The 21,324-nt window shown below is 36.2% G+C and overlaps 1 protein-coding gene across 10 annotated transcripts in view; it reads left to right on the forward strand.

Moving 5' to 3' along the window:
* The window catches only part of abi1b (abl-interactor 1b), a 41,457-nt gene that overhangs the window by 15,220 nt on the left and 4,913 nt on the right, over nt 1–21,324 (forward strand). For 3 of the 10 annotated variants that reach the window (XM_073849839.1, XM_073849846.1, XM_073849842.1), the window contains exons 3-8: nt 7,566–7,742; nt 14,288–14,302; nt 15,535–15,641; nt 15,833–15,973; nt 19,239–19,336; nt 19,558–19,770. In XM_073849839.1, coding sequence (XP_073705940.1) covers nt 7,566–7,742; nt 14,288–14,302; nt 15,535–15,641; nt 15,833–15,973; nt 19,239–19,336; nt 19,558–19,770 — 751 coding nt within the window. The remainder of the gene's footprint in view (nt 1–7,565; nt 7,743–14,287; nt 14,303–15,534; nt 15,642–15,832; nt 15,974–19,238; nt 19,337–19,557; nt 19,771–21,324) is intronic. The other 7 variants (XM_073849840.1, XM_073849847.1, XM_073849843.1 and 4 more) reach the window with 3 other exon arrangements.

The following is a 21,324-nucleotide window of genomic DNA, read 5'->3' on the forward strand; positions in this document are numbered from 1 at the left end:
AGACCTTTCTTCCTTGGCTGGGATCATTTAGAGCATTTTGAAGCTGCATTTCAATTGCATTTTAGAAGTTCAAACTCTGGGGCACCATAGAAGCTCATTATATGGAGAGAAATCCTGAAATATTTTCCTCAAAAAACATAATTTCTTAACAACTGAAGAAAGAAAGACATGAACATCTTTGATGACAAGGGCTGAGTACATTATCTGTACATTTTTCTTCTAGAAGTGAACTACTCCTTGAAGGTTTTAGAAGAAAACATTCCAGGATTTTTCTCCATGTAGTGGATTTCAATGGTGGCCAACGGGTTAAGGTCCAAATTGAATTGTTTCAATGCAGCTTCAAAAGGCTCTACACCAGGCAGGGTGCCCAACCCTGTTCTACCTTCCTGCAGAGTTCAGTTTCAACGCTGATCAAACACACCTGTCTGTAATTATCAAGTGATCCTTCAAATCCTAATTAGTTGGTTTAGTTGTGTTTGATCAGGGTTGGAGCTGAACTCTGCAGGAAGGTAGATCTCCAGGAACAGGGTTGGGCACCGCTGCTCTACACGATCCCAGCTGAATAATAAGGGTTTTATCTAGCGAAACAATTGGTTGTTTTCAAAAAAAAAAAAAAAAAAAAAAAGTGGCAGAAGTACAAGTGTTTACAAAGTGAACATGCAAAGGAAGTCAAATGCCTTTTATAAAAAAGGTAAAACAGTAATGTTGGACAATTTTGAAGAGTTTTTCCCCCTACCTTACCTTATTGTTTTAAATGGCCCATCGTTTCTAGATAAGACCTTATTCCTTGACTGGGATCGTGTAGAGTCGCTTGAAGCTGCATTGAAACTGCAGTTTGGACCTCAATCTGGTGGCTCCCATTAAAGGAGTAGTTCACTTTCATAACAAAAATTCACAGATAATGCACTCACCCCCTTGTCATCCAAGATGTTCTTGTCTTTCTTTCTTCAGTCGTAAAGAAATTATGTTTTTTGAGGAAAACATTTCAGAATTTCTCTCCATATAATGGACTTCTATGGTGCCCCTTACTTTGAACTCATAAAATGCAGTTTAAATGCAGCTTCAAAGGGCTCTAAATGATCCCAGCTGAGGAAGAATTGTCTTATCTAGTGAAACAATCTGTTATTTTCTAAAAACATTTACTATTTATATACTATTTAATCTCTACACAGTACACACAGAGCTAGACAAGAAGAGCATTTGAGGTTAAAATGTATACAATTTATTGTTATTTATTTAGAAAATAACCAATTGTTTTGCTAGATAAGACCCTTCTTTCCTCGGCTGTGATCGTTTAGAGCCATTTAAACTGCATTTTATGAGTTCAAACTCAGGGGCACCATAGAAGTCCATTATATGGAGAGTAATCCTGAAATGTTTTCCTCAAAAAACATAATTTTCTTATGACTGAAGAAAGAAAGACATGAACATCTTGGATGACAAGGGGGTGAGTACATTATCTGTACATTTTTGTTTTAAAAGTGAACTACTCCTTTAAAGTCCACTATATGGAGAAAAATCCTGGAATATTTTCCTCATTTCTTTTTGACTGAAGAAATAAAATAAGATAAAATAAAAGCTATTGATGACTAGTAAATTTCATTAAATCATTATGTGTTAACCTTTTGGCAACTCCCTGCTTAAATTACTTAAAGGTAGGCAAATGGCCAAAATCTTTTCCATGATATTAGTAATTTTATAAATCTTTACAATGATTGACTAATTTGCCATCTTGTTTAATTAATTCTGGCTGAAATCAGAGCTGCTACTAATTGAAATTAAAGTCATATGTGACCCTGGACCACAAAACCAGTCTTAAGTCGCTGGGGTATATTTGTAGCAACAGCCAAAAAAAACATTGTATGGGTCAAAATTATTGATTTTTCTTTTATGCCAAAAATCATTAGGAAATTAAGTAAAGATCGTGTTCCATGAAGATTTTTTGTAAAATTCCTACTGTAAACCTATCAAAATGTAATTTTTGATTAGTAATATGCATTGTTAAGAACTTAATTTGGACAACTTTAAAGGTGATTTTCTCAGTATTTTTATTTTTTTGCACCCTCAGATTCCAGATTTTCAAATAGATGCATCTCAGCCAAATATTGTCCATACATCAGTAGAAAAGCTTATTTATTGAGCTTTCATATGATATATACATCTCAGTTTTGTCAAATTTAACCTTATGACTGGTTTTGTGGTCCAGGGTCACATATACTGTATTTCTCAACATTGTCACTTAAATGACTAATACAGTTTAGAAAATGTTAAATGTTAGACCAGATATACTAACTGAATTTAAGACAGCCATTCGTATCTTCATGGATGCTTTCTGGGAAATATTTCCTCTTGCTTACAACAAAACACAAAAATTATTGACATAACCATGTTGCTTTGAAACAATGTGTATTATGAAGCGTACTATAAAAATAAATCTGACTTGACTTCCCAATTCACCTGCCTTTGAATTTTGCAAAAACCTAATGCTTTGACCCTTGCTATTTCGTCCCATAAGTCATATTTGCGGTATGAGAGAAGCACAAAATGATCAAAAATGATCTTAGCTCTCCAGTTGTCCTCACATGCTCTTCTGTTCCATCACTTATTTATGCAATATGCATAAATAATTAGATTTACATGGACTAGACTAGAGGCTGATTAACTGCATTGAATAGGTTGGAAAATAAATATGCTTGACATTCCATGTCATGATAACTAAAGCCTAAAGGTAGTCATATCTAACATAAGCCTAGTTTCATTGTAAGCCTTGATTTGTAAAGAACATCTCAGACACTCTTTAGTCCTCTCTGCACATGCAGCACCTTTTGAACACAGTGTTGGAGTGAATTCTTTCATCTGGAGTGGGAGATGGAGTGTGTTTATTGAGAGTAATAAGAGATCCTGTTTCCCCATTATGTGCTAGAGTAGATTTGCAGAGCCTTAATGGAAACTAGATCTAATGATTTGCCTTCTTCTAAAGTTAAAAGGCTCCTGTGAACTAGTTCGCCACCACTTGTCTCTGAAAAGATAAGCGCATACGCACAAATTATGTCAAAAACGACACAGTCTCAGATGCCATCCATGTGAGATTGGCAGGTGAACTGGTAAGAGATGTTCTGTCTGTAGGTTGACTGCCACTTTAATCAGTTAAAGAGACTATTTATCTGAAATCAAGTGTCCCAAAAAAAGCGGCTATTGAAAAATTTCTTGGGAAAGTAGAAAAAAAAAAAACACATCCAAGATGTTCGTCTTTTTTTTTTCTCCTTCAATCAAAAAGAAATTAGGCTTTTTGAGGAAGACATTCAAGGATTTTTCTCCATATAGTGGACTCAATCAACAGGTTGAAGGTCCAAATTGCAGTTTCAATGCAGCTTCACACACATTTATGTACTTTTTAACCACAAATGCTTGTCTGCTTGCACTAGCTCAACTTCAGTCACATTGTAAAGATCACACGTGACGTAGGCAGAAGTACCGACCCAGTGTTTACAAACTAAATGTGCAAAGAAAGTCAAATGCCCTTTACAAAAAAAAACAAAAAAAAAACAATGATGTTGGATGATTTTAAAGTTGGTTTGATTTTGATATGCATCACAGAGCTAGTACTAGAAAAGCTTTGAAAAGTACATCAACTTTTATTTTATTTCTTTAGAAAATGGCTAATCGTTTTGCTAGATAAGACCATTATTCCTCGGTTGGGATCGTGTAGAGCCCTTTGAAGCTGCATTGAAACTGCAGTTTGGACCTTCAATCTGTTGATCCCCATTGAAGTCCACTATATGGAGAAAATTCCTGGAATGTTTTCCTCAAAAACCTTAATTTCTTTTTGAATGAAGGAAGAAAGACATGAATATCTTGGATGACATGGGTGTGAGTAAACTGTCAAGAAAATGTTTATTCTAGAATAAATATTTTTTTATTTTAGAGACAAACTAATTATTATATTGTCACATTGCCTGTGATCCAGTGAGAAATTAATTAGTTTCAGAATCAGAAATATTAGAATAGTCACTGTCCTTAAAACAAAACAAAGAAAATTGTGAAAATCAGATTTTATGATCTCATATTCTTAAAGGTATTTGTACTTTTGTAAAATTTACGTTTGTACTGAAATTGTGTTATTACTTACATAATGCTTAATAAACAAACCTTCAAAAATTATTTGAATTATGTTTATTGTACATTTAAAATATACAATGTTTTTAAAATAAATATCTTACGTTCACCAAAGCTGCGTTTATTTGATTGAAAAATAAAACAGTAATATTGTGAATTATTATTATTATTATTATTATTATTATTATTACATTTTTTGTCTTTAGTGTCACATGATCCTTCAGAAATCATTTTAATATGTTCATTTGATGCACAAGCAGTGTTTATTATTATCAGTGTTGAACTGATGGACCGAAAGCACTGAATTTATTTAACATAAGAATTTTTTCGAAATAATTGTGTCTTTACTGTCGATTGTTTGATCGATTTAATGCATTCTTGCTGAATATAAGTACTAATCTCTTAATGTATCAGCAATTCCACATGTTTTAAAATATAAAACATTTAATGTATGGACAAATTTATAAATCCTCTGTTTGGGTCAATAGTTACTGTCAAAATGACTTTGAATTACTGTATTTATAATAAATGAGATTCATTACAAAAATTTAATGCAATTCAATTTATACATCCATACCTATCCAAATATATGTGTGCAAGAACCTCACTTTACATACAAATGCCCAGAGGCAGACAGTAGTGAAATATTTTTACTTTACTGAAGTTAATTTAAAAAGTGTCTGTAGAGTTTTTCTATGGAAAACTTTATTCACTACATTCCAAAGCATACTGTCATACCTTTTACTGCACTACATTTCATAAATAAAAGTTGTTTGTTTTACCTGTAATACTTAAGAACATAAAACAAATGTAGTACTTTTTTTGTACTCAAGTAAATCTTTGAATTACTTTTACTTGAGTAAAAGTAAGAAAGTAATAGATTTCCAATGTAGTCGAGTATTCCTTCCGAGGGAACTCGAACTGCGTCCTCTAGCCCCAAAGCGCCCTCTAGAGCAGTGGTTTTCAATCCTGGTCCTGGGGACCCACTGCTCTGCACATTTTGTATGTATCCCTTATCTGACACACTCAGTTAAGTACATGGATCTCTCTCCTAATGAAGTACATGGATCTCTCTCCTAATGAGCTGATGATCTGAATCAGGTGTGTTAAATAAGAGAGAGACACAAAATGTGCAGAGCAGTGACCAGGATGTCCAGGACCAGGATTGAAAACCACTGCTCTAGACGACACTGTGTCTCGTTCCCCTTCTCAGGGAACCATGGTTACATACATAACCTGAGACTTTCCCTTCCGAGGGAACTCGAACTGCGTCCTCTAGCCCCAAAGCGCCCTCTAGAGCAGTGGTTCTCAATCCTGGTCCTGGGTGACCCCTGCTCTGCACATTTTGCATGTCTCTCTTATTTAACACACCTGATTGAGATCTTCAGCTTGTTAGTTCAGTTCATGGATCTCTCTCCTAATGAGCTGATGATCTCAATCATGTGTGTTAAATAAGGGAGACATGCAAAATGTGCAGAGCAGGGGTCCCCCAGGACCAGGATTGAGAACCACTGCCCTAGAGGACACAGTGTCTTGTTCCCCTTCTCAGGGAACCATGGTTACATACATAACCTGAGACATTCCCTTCCGAGGGAACTCGAACTGCATCCTCGAGGGCGCTTTAGGGCTAGAAGATGCAGTGTCTCGTTCCCCTTCTCAGGGAACCATGGTTACATACATAACCTAAGACGTTCCCTTCCGAGGGAACTCGAACTGCGTCCTCTAGAGGGCGCTTTGGGGCTAGAAGACGTCCACATATACATAACCTAAGACGTTCCCTTCCGAGGGAACTCGAACTGCGTCCTCTAGAGGGCGCTTTGGGGCTAGAAGACGTCCACATATACATAACCTAAGACGTTCCCTTCCGAGGGAACTCGAACTGCGTCCTCTAGAGGGCGCTTTGGGGCTAGAAAACGCAGTGTCTCGTTCCCCTTCTCAGGGAACCAGGGTTACATACATAATAGGGGTGGAGCCGAACCCGAATACGGTATTCGGAAAGGCACAAATAGTGTGTTTTTAACGAATACTTATTTCGAACAAATACCTTAATAAATATTTGTATTCGGGAACAAGAAAAACTTTCTATCAAAAAAGCTGCGTTTCCTCAGGAGACCGCAGTCAGTGTATGCCCGCATGAGTGAGTGAGTGACATTCAGGAGTCGGGGGGTGGGGGTAAAAGAGGTGACTGACACAGGCTGCTCCACACAGCAACAGAGAAGACTCGGCTGGGTGAAAAAAGACTTCACTGCGTCACTATTTTTGATGAATATATTTCTGTACCTTAACTGGGTTTATAACTTTGGGAAGCAGAGTTTGATCGGGAGATTATTATATTAGGGGCCGTTCAAATGCGCGCTAAAGTTCGTCGTTATTTCAAATGTAGACGCGCGGTATGCGCGCTCATAATGAAAGCAACGCTCACACGGTGCTACGCGCTCGTTTTTTCCAGGCGCGTCCGCGCCGCATCGAGATAAATATTCTATAGTCTTTGGATGAATACATCTCAACTTTTCAGAATGCCACATGCGCACGCAGGTCATGTTACAAGAACCAACAAATCAGCTTCACCCTTTCCCTTATACCATTGAAAAAACAGCCAAGTTGGAGGAACAGCTGATCATATCTGTACATGAATAACCATTTTTAAAGACATTTAATAGCAGAGCTAATGCAAGCGATTTTTAATGCTGGAAATCCATTTACGCTTTGCTGAAACTTCCGAGTCGTCATTGAGAGATCAGGTCATGGTTGCTTAGCAACGGCAGACGCCACGAGAAAGAAGTTCTTTCAGAAGAAGAACATTTTTATTTTTATTCTGTCTGTTCAGCATCCTCCAACAAGGACAGGTGGTGGTGGGGTTCATAGTGTTCATAATGGTATTTTATTAGTTGGTTTAACCATGGATGAGGTAATGGCTGTCATGTTATTTTTTTTTTTCAATGACATTCCTTGTTACATATTCAAAAACATCAACCAATATTGCATATCCATAATTATTATAATGGATATAATTAAAGAATACTTACACTATAACGTAAATTAAAAGTTTAGCGCACAAAAAAAAACAGGATTTTTAAACCTATTTTGAATTTTACTCGAATACAAATACAAATACAAATACAAATACAAATACTTTTCCCCCCTCAACAAATACAAATACAGATACAAATACCGGCTGCTTTGCACACCCCTAATACATAACCTGAGACGTTCCCTTCCGAGGGAACAGGACGCAGTGTCTCAATCCCCTTCTCAGGGAAGAAAAACACTTGCAGAAGAGTAAAAATACTTCTCTACTGTCCGCCTCTGCAAATGCCTAGAAATAGTAATGAATACTAATGTTTCATTAGTATTCATACACCATTCAAACACAATTTGAAACAATACTGACATGTAATGTATTTGCAATTCAAAAATTTCACCCATTTTCATCCCTGTCTTTCACTTAGACTGTGGACATTCATAAAGAAAAGGTTGCCAGACGAGAGATCGGGATTCTCACCACCAACAAAAACACATCTCGGACCCACAAGATCATCGCCCCCGGGAACATGGAGCGGCCCGTGCGCTACATCAGGAAGCCCATAGATTACACCCTTTTGGATGACGTGGGTCACGGTGTGAAAGTAAGTTTCTTTGATGTTCATTAGACAAGCATCATTATTAATATTGTTCATACCTACCTAGGGTTAGGGTTCTTGAAAAAATGTAAAATCAGTTACATCTGGGGTTAAATTGTTAGATTCAGTGTTCATTTCGTCAACATTTTCTCTGTGACTAAGATGAGCTAGTTGATGAGCTAAAACTAATATCTGATGATAAAAACTATCATGAAATTTATGCCGCGTCTTCGTTAACAAGACGAAATGGGATTAGAATGTTATTTGAGGACTACCGGACATTCAAAATACATCCTATGGGCTAAGTTAACTGTCTTGTCAAATGTGTGTCCCTGTCATTGGACCATACGTGGTGTTCGCATATCTAGTCTCAGTATGATAGCCGCAGTGGACGGATAGGCTACCAAAACATGAACTAGTGATCTGAAACAATGGCCTCAGCACCCGAAGGGTTGGGGTGACCAGATGTCTTGTTTTTCCCGGGAGTCACAATTCGTTGTCGATTAACTTAAAGTTAGTGAAGGCGAAATAGGCGGAATCATGCTGATAGAAGTGCTCTCTCGTGCATGCTCCACTTTTTCAGTTCTCATACAGTGCGCACTCTTTTTTTCAATGCTCAAATCAGGGTTGCCAGGTCTCAGAAAAAAATCCAGCCCAAAGCTTACTCAAAGCCCTCCCAAAAAGAATGAAAACAAGCCCTGATTTATTCCATTAATGCACTTTAAAATAACCATTTTAATTTTATTTATTCTGTTTTTCATTTTAGCGAGAATTTTTTTTAGACTATATATATGTGCATTTTTAATGATTCGATCTGTATTTTATTGTAATTTTCTTTTCCTCATTTTCATTTTAATTTTCAGTACTTTTCATGATAAACATATATATGATATACAGTATTTTTTCCATATCATATTATATCAGTATTTATCAAAATATTAATTTACCATTAATATGGAAGGAAATGTTTTCGTTTGTTAAACCCTGAGAATGAATGTATAACTTAATTATTAATTGAAATAATTTTAAATTAAATTAAATGTATACTTAAATTAAAGTCTTTTAAGCCACCTTTTAAATTAGGGGCTTTTAATTTTTATTTTTCCATAAATTGTGTGTTTTCTGTTTTATTTATTTTGTATTATTTAATACAAATGTATCATAAAAAACAGTGTCAAATTTAATGGATTGATAATCGTTTAACAATTTTTCAATCTTAAAATATATCATAATAGCCTATATAACAGTTAATTTACAACAAAACATTTTTTTAATGAAATAAGACACTGCACGACAAATGTGTTTAATATAAAAACATGGAAGAAAAAAAAATCTTGAATGATATTCCTTACAAATAACAGTAATATTACTTTCAGAAGTACGTCATGGTAATATGTTTCTGTTAAAATTTCTTCACTTGTGTTGTGATGATTTTTCTGTTCTTCAGTTACTGGGTATTCTTTCCAAGTATAATACACATTAGTAAAAGGATCTATTTTCATTTTGATGAAACTTTAGGCAGCTGCTGTACATTATAAAAGTAGCCCAATTGTGCGGTAAAACCGCGAACCTGGCAACACTGGCTCAAATACACACACAGTAGTCTAAGTGTCTATCGTGTTGAGTATCTCACATAAATATAGTCAGTTATGACTTAAGTGAACGTAAACAGGTGGGTGAAAACTGAATGTGTGTCAGTATTACATGCATGCCTTAAAGGGACAGCATTCCTAATTAAATACCTATCTGTGTCATTAATGTTAACCAACAAAAGATGTTAAATAAATGTATACATGTTAAGTAAACCTACTGTATCTGAAAAATGAGTTTAAGTTGTATCTCTACCCAGAAATGAAAATTGTCATCATTTATTCCAGTTTTTCCAAATTCAATCCTTGATTTTGCATAAGCTTAATTGATTTGGCTTAAGAGGGAAGAATTAATGACTACTTTTGTTCGAATGCTATAAAATAGTATGGTAACTGCAGTTTGACTATAAGTTGACAAAAATGCAATGACTTTTCGTCGACTAAATCTGTCTTTTTTTTTTTTTTATAATAGACCAAGCAAAAACAAGACCTCAAGTATCTAGATACTCTACATATGTGACTATGAACCATAAAACCAGTCGTGAGTAGCTCGGCTATAATTGTAACAATAGCCAACAATACACTGTATGCGTAAAAAAAATATAGATTTTTCTTTTAGACCAAAAATCCAAAAACCATTAGGATATTAAATAAAGATCATGTTCCATGAAGATATTTTGTAAATTTCCTACTGTATATATTTGTAAATTCAATTTTTGATTAGTAATATGCATAGCTAAGAACTTCATTTGAACAACTTTAAAGGCGATTTTCTCAATATTTTGATATTTTTCCACCCTCAGATTCCAGTTTTTAGTTGTATCTCGGCCAAATATTGTCCTATCCTAACAATTTAAATAAAAGACCCTTATGACAGGTTTTGTGGTCCAGGGTCGCATATTGTCATTTTTGATTTAAAAAAAAAAAATAAAAATAAGAGGTCAAGCATACAGAAAAAGGTTAAATAAGAACCTAATGTTAGAGTAAAATGTGACTAGTTAATATACAGTAAAATATAAGAGAACCTGTAATTTCTAACATGTTACTGTTTACTGTTTAGTAGCCATTGACTTCCATGGTCATTTTTTAAGATGCCATTGAAGTTAATGGCTACGATCTATCTTTTGTGTTCAGCAGAAGAAAGAAACTCATTCAGGTTTGAAACAACATGAGGGTAAATGATGACAGAATTTTTTTGGGTGCTCTATCTCTTTAAGTATAGTTCAAACACTTTAGAATCACAAATGGATCATTTTGAAATGACTTTTCCTTGATTCAATGAATAAACATGATCCAGATCTGACTTCTTTAGATAACAGTATCAACAAACTGATAAAGAAATTGATACATCATGGTCTACAAAGTGTGTGTGTGTGTGTGTGTGTGTGTGTGTGTGTGTGTGTGTGTGTGTGTGTGTGTGTGTGTGTGTGTGTGTGTGTGTGTGTGTGTGTGTGTGTGTGTGTGTGTGTGTGTGTGTGTGTGTGTGTGTGTGTGTGTACCTGGTATTCATCACGTTGTGGGGACCAAATGTCCCCACAAGGATAGGAATACCAGTAGATTTTGACCTTGTGGGGACATTTCTCAGGTCCCCATGAGGAAACAGGCTTATAAATCATGCACAATGAGTTTTTTTTTGATGAAGTTAAAGTGTGCACAATCTCCTGTGAGGGCTAGGTTTAGGTGTAGGGTAGGTGTAGGGCGATAGAAAGTATGGTTTGTACAGTATAAAAACCATTACGCCTATGGAATGTCCCCATAAAACATGTAAACCCAACGTGTGTGTGTGTGTGTGTGTGTGTGTGTGTGTGTGTGTGTGTGTGTGTGTGTGTGTGTGTGTGTGGCCCCCTCTCGGGTTTCCCTCACTATATTCATGTTATTAAATTATTCATGTCCATCAGTGTCAGCTCTGAGCTGTTATAATGACATCACTTTGCTCTCTGGACCCTCTTACCGATGTTATCTCATTAGATTGCCGCTATCTGAACTGAGATGTAATTAAGAAAGATGTCTTTGCCTTTTTACTTTGACCTTTATGTGTCTTTTATGGTTTTTATGAGATGATGCCATGATTGGTGTGGATGGTGTGTTGTTGCCTACTGTCAACATTATTCACTGGCTGTTCAGCCTTTTCATTCTCTATACATTTAATTGAGCCAGATCTTGAAGCCATGTGCCAGCAGCTCACCCCAGGACCTGTTTTAAATGCTTCATTAGCTTCATGCTGATGTGCGCTGGCCTTTTCGCCCTCGGCGGAGTAAACGCCCGCAGGCTGCCCTCATACTGGCTCTGTAATTAGGACGCTTAACTCATCAAATGTTGCTCTCTCTGCGTCAGTCACCTGTGATTGACATACCTCTCTTCTTCAGCATTAGTCACAACTTTATGTTGCCATTATCATAATTGGTGGATTGGTGATACCAACAGTACCAGTGTAAATGTACAATTATCCATACCAGTTACGTTACCACAACAAGTTTTTTTTTTCAACATGTTAAGATATTTTGTATGTATGCAAATTGTATAATATCTAAGGTCCACATTTCATTTCTAGTAATTGTGCAGTTTATTGTATTTTCAGAAAGTTCTAGAATATTTGTCCTCTTCCCATATACGTGTGTGTGTGTGTGTGTGTGTGTGTGTGTGTGTGTGTGTGTGTGTGTGTGTGTGTGTGTGTGTGTGTGTGTGTGTGTGTGTGTGTGTGTGTGTGTGTGTGTGTGTGTGTGTGTGTGTGTATGTATGTATGTATGTGTGTATATATATGTACAGTCAAGCCCGAAATTATTCATACCCCTGCCAAATTCTGACTTAAAATTACTTTTATTCAACCAGCAAGTTTTTGTTTTTTTTTTGACCGGAAATGACACGGGCTTCTCCCAAAAGATAATAAGACGATGTACAAGAGGCATCATTGTGGAAAAAAATATTTCTCAGATTTTATTTATATTTGAACAAAAAGTGGCATGTCCAAAATTATTTATACCCTTTGCAAACTGTCACAGTCAATGGGAAAATCCAAAGTTCTATACCATTCCAAATAGTCCAAGCTGTTCCAACATCCTAATTACCCTGATTCATTGGGAACAGCTGTTTTGATCAACTCAACAGGTGAAAAGCAAGCTCTCTGCTGTTGGTTTGTGGACAGTCATGGCTAAGACAAAGGAGCTCAATGAGGACCTGCGGCTGTGCATTGTGGCTGCTCACAAGTCAGGAAAGGGCTAGAAGACCATATCTCAGAAAATCTCAGAGGATGTAGTCGGAAGCCAAAAGTGACACCTGTGCTGGCCAGGAGGACAGTGAGAGAGGTAAAAAAGAATCCAAGGATCACCACCAAGGCCATCCTGATGAATCTGGGCTCTGCTGGTGGCAACATCTCAAGGCAGACAGTCCAACGGACTCTGCACACCACTGGGTTCCACGGACGCAGACCAAGGAGGACAACACTTCTCCTGATAAGGCACACAAAAGCCCACTTGGCCTTTGCAAATGCTCATCTGGACAAAGAAGACGACTTCTGGTCTTCTGTTTTATGGTCAGATAAAACAAAAATTTAATTGTTTGGCCACAATGATGTGGCCTTCTTTTGGCGTAAAGAAGCCTTCAACCCTAAGAACACCATCCCCGCTGTCAAACATGGTGGTGGGAACCTAATGTTTTGGGGGTGTATTTCAGCCGGTGGAGCAGGGAACCTAATCACAGTAAACGGCTCCATGAAAAAGGAGCAATACATCAAAATTCTCAACAACAACATCAGGCAGTCTGCAGACTAACTTGGCCTTGGGCACCAGTGGACATTTCAGCACGACAACGACCCAAAACACACAGCAAAAGTGAAGAAATGGTTAGCAGACAAAACATTAACGTTTTGCAGTGGCCCAGCCAGAGTCCTGACTTAAATCCGATTGAGAATCTGTGGAGGGAGCTAAAGATCAGGGTGATGGCAAGGTGACCCTCCAACCTGAAAGAGTTGGAGCTCATTGCTAAAGATGAATGGGCAAAAATACCAGTGGAGACATGCAAAAAGCTGGTCAGCAATTTTAGGAAGCGTTTGATTGCTGTAATAGCCAATAAAGGCTTTTCTATTGATTACTGAGAAGGGTATGAATAATTTTGGACATGCCACTTTTTGTTCAAATGTAAATAAAAGATGAGTAATATTTGTTTCCACAATGATGCCTCTTGTACATCATCTTATTATCTTTTGGGAGAAGCCTGTGTCATTTACGGTTAAAAAAAAAAAAAAAACTTGCTGGTTGAATAAAAGTAACTTTAAGTCAGAATTTGCCAGGGGTATGAATAATTTTGGGCTTGACCGTATGTATATGTAAATGTATTATCTTTAGTCATTGTTACAGATTTGACAAGTATGGGAGTGTTTTTTTTATGTGAAATACATTTTTCATTAATGTTTGGCATATTAACTCATATTAGCTAGATGAATGTGGACCTAATACCAACAATCCTGGAAAACAAGTATTTGAGCCAATCCCTCAAAAGTTGGTTTACATATTTGCTGTACGGCTATGATTATAGCTATTTAACTTTTAAAGTGATCTGTAACACGCATTCAATTAAATCCTTATGTGAGTTGCTTACTGACAAAACACATGCAATTTTGTCACATTGTGTAATAATGAACATTAAGGATAATTATACATTAGAAATACACTGTAAGCTAGAAAAGACATTTCATTTAAAATCATAATTCAGCTTTCTGCAGTAAATGAGCCTGATTAGATGGTAATTATGAGTGACGTTTATACGATTATCATTCAGTTGTTTTGTGTAAGCAGCTTTGACTTTCTGCTCTGTCTGTCTTGATTCCTATCAGTCAAATTAGATCAGTGTTTGTTTGTTCTTTATTCAAAGGTCTTTTGTTTCGCTTCTCCTCTCTCACTTTTTCATTTAGTTAAAGTGATTAAATAACGTGATTTATCTTCTCTTTCCCTTAATGCTTTCACTTAGTGGCTTAAAGCAAAGGTAAGTACAGCCTGACACAACACACAATGCTTTCTGGCTCCTATATCACAACCATCTCTGACTTGGTTCTTTATTTTGAAGCATCAGACTTACAGTACAGTGTTGTGTATTGCATATTATAAGGCATTTTCAAAATGTAGTATGAGAAGACTTTAGATCATAAATATCTTTCTTTCTTTTTTTCTTGTTTTTTTTGGATAAACTGGTACCATAAGAGTGTAATGGCTCAGTAAAATACAATACCAGTTAAAAGTTTTTAATTTTTAAGTCTTTTCTGCTCACCAAACCTGCATTTATTTTATCTACAGTACAGCAAAATAGCAAATTTAAAAAGATATTTTTACTATTTAAAATAATTGCTTTCTATTTATATATATTTTAAAATGTAATTTATTAGATTTAGATTTTCAGCATTGTTATTCCAGTCTTTAGTATCACATGATCCTTCAGAAATCATTCTAATATGCTGATTTGCTGTTCTTGAAACATTTTTTATTATTAATATTAATATTAATAATATTCAAAACAGATGAGTACATTTTTTACAGGGTTCTTTGATAAATAGAAGATCAAAATTCAGCATTTATGTGAAATAAAAAGCTTTTGTAAGATTATACACTATACCATTCAAAAGCTTTGAATCAAGGTTTTTTTTTTTAATGAAATTATAGAAAACAATACTGTTATTTAGCATGGTTGCCTTAAATTGATCAAAGCGATGATAAAAACATTTATAATGTTACAAAAGATGTCTATAAATTCTATAAATGCTGTTTTTCTGAACTTTCTATTCATCAAAGAAACCTGAAAAAAGTCTACTCCACTGTTATTAAAATAATAATAAGTTTTTGAAGCAGCAAATCAGAATATTAGAATGATGCTATAAATTCAGCTTTAAAACCACAGGAATAAATCCATTTTAAAATATATTAAAATGAAAAACAGTTATTTTAAATAGTAAAAATATTTCAGATTTTTACTGTTTTTGCTGTACTTATGATCAAATAAACGCAGGCTTCGTTGAGCAGAAGAGACTTCTTTATAAAACAACTTTTGACTGGTAGTGTACAATGCATCATATAAACCATCATATTTTACTGTTTTGTTCAGTATAAACATTTATTTGTAGTAGTCACAGTAATTTTGCAACTGATTAGCATTTAGAATAATCAGATGTTATCACAACTGTTAAAGTTGTCATAAGTTTGTTTTACCTGTCAAATATCTTTCAGCAAGGGAATAACCAGCCAGCTCGTGGAGGTGGAGGAACATTATCCAGGACTAACCCACCCACGCAGAAGCCTCCAAGCCCACCCATGGCAGGGAGAGGTACCCTGGGGTAAGTCACTGTATTACACTTTTCATTTGTTCATGCTGTTGTGTATTAGAATGTTATAAAATATGCTGTCTCATGTGATTTCGTTAATTATTCTGTCACAGTCACTTGTGTTATTCGGAGTCTGGCATCTGAACATCATCATTTTTCAATGCAGTTTCTACTGTAACATATGTGTGTTTTTGTTATTTCAGACGAAACACACCGTATAAGACACTCGAGCCAGTCAAACCTCCTGTGGTGCCTAATGACTACATGACCAGTCCAGCACGTCTGGGCAGCCAGAACAGCCCAGGACGCACTGCCTCGCTCAATCAGAGACCCAGAACGCACAGGTACAGCTCACACATGCATTCGTAAGACAACACAGGCCTTCTGATGGTTTGAGAGAATGTGTTGGGTGTACTGGAATATACACTACTGTTAAAAAAGGTTGGGGATTTAAAGTTTTTTTTAAAAAGAAGGTAACGCTTTTATTCAGCAAGGATGAGTTTCATAAGGCTTTTTAATAAAACATTTCCATGCCGGATGTTCTTATGAACCTTCTATTCATCAAATAATCCTGAAAAAATGTATTACGGTTTCCACAAAATTATTAAAGGAGACCTATTATGCCCCCTTTTTACAATAAGTTTAAGCTGAGCACGGTTGCGGTCTGGCAGGAGCGGTGCGTCTACAGCCGTGCAGAGATGGTTTCCGCACCGAGTCTGTGCTGCACGCGCAGAATTAAAGTGACAGCGCATTGTTTGTGGTAAATATGAACAAAGATTGACACGAAAATGTCATAATTACACCATAAATGCATAGAATTAAAGTCTAATTAAAGAGCATTTTTAGATAAACAAGGCAATAATATATGGCACTCGTGGAGGTAGGAAAACAAAGTGCATTATTAATAACAGGATTGCATGTAATAAAGATTTAAAGGGATAGTTCACCCAAAAATGAAAATTTGATGTTAATCTGCTTACCCCCAATGCATCCAAGATGTAGGTTACTTTGTTCCTCAGAAAAACACAAACGAAGATTTTTAACGAAAACCGGTGCAGTCTGCCAGCCTTATCATGGACGTGAATGGGCACCAAACCTTTAAAAGTAAACAAAAACATGCACAGACAAATCCAAATTACACCCTGCGGCTCGTGATGATACATTGATGTCTTAAGACACGAAACGATCGGTTTTTGTGAGAAACTGAACAGTATTTATATCATTTTTTACCTTTGATACACAGCCACGTCCATCTGTAATGTGCACGAGTTTGGCATCAGTAACGTCACATGAGCACGCGCTCTGACGTAGAATACGCAAACGACGTAAGGGGAAATCAGTGAAAAGTCCCGGATGAGTTTGCGCAAACTAATGTAATCTTTTAGCTTTAAATCGGTTTAAACAATCAGGATACGCGCAAGTATTTACCATTTTGAATAGCCGCTATACCCACAATCTCTGTGCTCTGTGTAAACAATGAGTGTCGTATACATGCGACAGATCGCTTCCGGCGTTTGCGTATTCTACGCCAGAACGCGTGCTCATGTGACGTGACTGATGCCAAACTCGTGCTCATTACAGATGGACGTGGCTGTGTATCAAAGGTAAAAAATGATATAAATACTGTTCAGTTTCTCACAAAAACCGATCGTTTCGTGTCTTAAGACATCAATGTATCGTCACGAGCCGCAGGGTGTAATTTGGATTTGTCTGTGCATGTTTTTGTTTACTTTTAAAGGTCTGGTGCCCATCCACGTCTATGATAAGGCTGGCAGACTGCACCGGTTTTCGTTAAAAATCTTTGTTTGTGTTTTTCTGAGGAAACAAAGTAACCTACATCTTGGATGCATTGGGGGTAAGCAGATTAACATCAAATTTTCATTTTTGGGTGAACTATCCCTTTAAATGCAAAAGAAAGAGCAGTAGAACTGACTGTTTCTGTCAGTAGTCATTTTTAATTTAGAATGTGTGATAATTTGTGATAACATAAGCAGTTGAAATGTTTTGCCACTTGCTTGAGCAACGTAATGTATAAATCTAGAAGTAAATGTAAAGTAAAAAGCATTGAATATTTTTTGTGTGTGTTTAAACTCGTCCATGAAAAATTACTGTACTGTGTAAAAAAATGAATCACAATGCTGAAAGAGCATTTTCAATAACAATGTTTGGATTTAAAATCAAAGTAATGGATAAATGTGGAAATCAGGCTTGTGCTGTGTGAATAATTGCACAATTCTAAAAACAAAAATACACTGCATGATCAAACATTTAGGTGAGATAAATATATTTTTTGAAAAATGTCTAAAAAGTGTTCTGCTGCACGCCTCAAATTAAAAACCCTGATTGGAGTTTCACTATAAATAGTTCGACATGATAAAAAGAAGACTTTAAAAAGATCGGTATCAGTGATGGGATCGGCAAATACTGCTTCCTGTGATCGGCCTCAAAAATCCTGATCGGAGCATTACCTATTTTAAACCATATTAGTTTAAAATTCTGATATATGCTTTTCTGAGCGCACACATCCAAAGCTCTTGCACACAAAACAGCTGCCACATGGCATTTGAGTAGTAAGAAACTAAGTTCTCTTTCGTGTCTTATTAAGCTTAAGCTGTCAAATACACACAAGTTTATGTTAAAAACACATAGGAGTTACAGTCGGTTATGTCTGTGAAATCTGCTAAATCTGAGCGGCTTGTTTTTTTATACTAAAACAAAGCTACTGGGTTGTCCTTTTTCCTTTGGGTTGTTGGATGCACCCGGGACCTGATTATAGCACTAACATTGATAATAAGAAATGATTCTTAGATTAATTTCTGAAGGATCAGTGAGTTCTGAAGTAACAGCTGCTAAAAAATTCTGCTTTGCCATCACACGAATAAACTACATTTTAAAAGTATGACAATAGAACACTGATATTTTATATAGTAAAAATTAATGCAAATTAATGCATTTGATCAAATTATTGAAACCTTGGTGAGCATAAAAGAATTTTTTTCAAAAAAAGAACACCATCACATTTTGAACTGAACATTGAATGCTGGGTTTCATTGTGATATTTTAAAGCTTGCAGTTGTGAGATATTGAAAAATAGTCTCAATTGTGAGATATAAAGTCGCGATCATGAAATAAAGGTTCATAAATGACCTTCCATATGTTTCTAACCTCCTCTTTGTGCAATTTACGTTCCTAAACTCAATTTTTAGTTCCTTTTCATGTCACAAAACACTGTTTCAGTGAAGTTATGGCTTATTCACTGGTCATTTTTTTTAAAAATTGACGGCACTGTTTAAATACAAGTATAAATCTAGAGGTCTTTTTCTCTTTGCTCATAAACTTGATTCACCGCTGTCATTGCTTTCCCGGTGAGCTTGCTATACTCTCTGAGAAAGCTGAAGGTGAATAAGGTTAGAAATAAAAGCAAACTGTTTCTTAACCTTTGGTTTATCACAGTTATTCTCCAGGTTCAAGTTGCAAAAGGTTTTGACGGTGACATAAATTACTTTATTGATGGGCTGAGTAAAGGATGCAACTTGTTGTATTTATGACATTGCATGCTTGTTAATTTAATACCTCTTTGTAAGCCAAGATTGCCTTTCTTTGTTTCAGTGGCAGCAGTGGGGGCAGCGGAGGTCGAGAGAACAGCAGTAATAGTATGGGAATCCCTCTGGCTGTGCCAACACCTTCCCCTCCCAGTATGGCACCAGGTGACCGCTCACATTTTACACAGTGGCTATTAGGGCAGAGCGATGAACAATATCATATCAAGATGATCAAATTTATGTCTAAACATATTGTTGGCCATATCGCACAGCCCTAATGGCCATGCAAGTTATTTTGGTCATTCCTCCCATCCCTGATTGAGTCATCTATTTTTTTTTTTTGCACTTACCTACTGTGACTGTCCTTTTCCTCTGTCCTGTCTCAGTAGTTCCTCCAGGTCCAGGTTTGGGCCCAATCCCGATGTCTCAGTTTGGAACAATCTCCCGGCAGATCTCCAGACACAATTCCTCCACCACTTCTTCCTCTGCCTCTATGGTGTCAGCCACTGGCACTTACCGGCGCGCTCCTGCCAGCTCCTCGCAGTTCTCTGTGCCTCAACCCCACCTGAACGGGGGTCCAGCATACCCCCAGAACACAAGTGAGTTCAGTTTTTTCACATTAGGGAGAGATATTTAGAAGCCCTAAAATGTATTTGGTCACTTGAAGTGAATAGTAAATCCAAAAATGCAAATTTGCTGTTAATTTTCTTACCCTCAGGTCATCAAACATGTGTGTTTTTTTCCTTAAGTAGAACAATAAAGCACATTTTTAGCTCAAACCATGGTCCTTGATTCATATAATGCAAGTCAATGGCTACCATCAATTTAAGAGTCTCAAAAAGCATATCAAGCAACACGAAATTAATAACCGTGGTTCTTGATAATATGTTAAGGTCTTATGAAGTGAAACAATCGGTTAGTGCAAGAAACTGAACATTATTTACAACACTATCCGTAGTCTCAGGCTAGGATCAGGTGAGTTTATTAACTTTATATGCTTTAGACATGTAAAACATCAGTGTTTCATTTCATTAGTGGGCACTTTTATAATGTAATTGTGGATATGTTACGTCATTGCATGATTTCGTAAACAAACTGATGAACCTGTTCATTGAAATTAAATGTCTGAAAGAACAAGCTCACTGAAAAGAATCAGACTTCCTTGTTTGCTTTGGATTACTGTTAATAATGTTGTAAATAGTCTGATGATTTCTGCCGTATCTGGTGTCCGCTATGGGATTTTCTTGAGAATGTATATTGAATGTTTTCTTTTAATTTTATTTTTTACAAATCTTATTTATTTATTTTTATTAATATTATAATTTATTTATTTTATTTTTATTTTTTGTGTGTATGTGCTATTGCCCTTCACTGATTCTTTGAATACAAGCTGATGGATGGTTGTATATTCTGCTGTAAGACACCCATACCACTGTTTTGTTACTTTCAAATAATTAATAAAAAAAAAAATAATAATAATGTTGTAAATGATGTATAGTTTCTTGCACAGACCGTTCATTTCGCTTCATAAGACCTCAATATATCTTTAGGAGCCACAGGTACTAAGTTTTTTCTTGTCTGATATGCTTTTTTGGACTCTGTAAGTGGCATTAAGACTTGTATGGCTTAATATAACGTAAATGATGTCTCTTACCGAGATATTTCTGAAAGATTAACCCATGAAAGACTTGCATTATATGTTTTATACATATTTTGGACTATGGGGGGGGCACCATTATTTTAATTACATCAGATGGTTGCACTCGGTGAGCTACTGGTGCTACCTGTTGTATAAGCAATGGTATAGTTGTAATTTTCAGTCAAAGGTCAACAAGAAGAGCGATGCAAATCGTCACTGCTTTCCTAGCGATAGGAAGAGGAGAAAAGAACAGGAAGATGCCTGTGGACGAATAAAACTTACTAAAGACCTGCGTCTTTGTTCTCTCTACTTTAGGCCTTATGCCTTTGAGACTTTTAGTAGACCACAGCTACTGAAAGAGCTCACAAATGGCAGAGACAAGAAACGCTAGATGCCATCCTGGTAGGATGTAAACATGCCGACGCTTGTCATGATGCCGCAGCCACTGAATGAGTTTCTCAGCGTGAATTTTACTCTATCCGGGGGCATCTAAATGAAAGTAAAAGTGAAAATC

Source organism: Garra rufa, chromosome 10 (genome assembly GCF_049309525.1).
Source record: "Garra rufa chromosome 10, GarRuf1.0, whole genome shotgun sequence".
Lineage (NCBI taxonomy): Eukaryota > Metazoa > Chordata > Actinopteri > Cypriniformes > Cyprinidae > Garra > Garra rufa.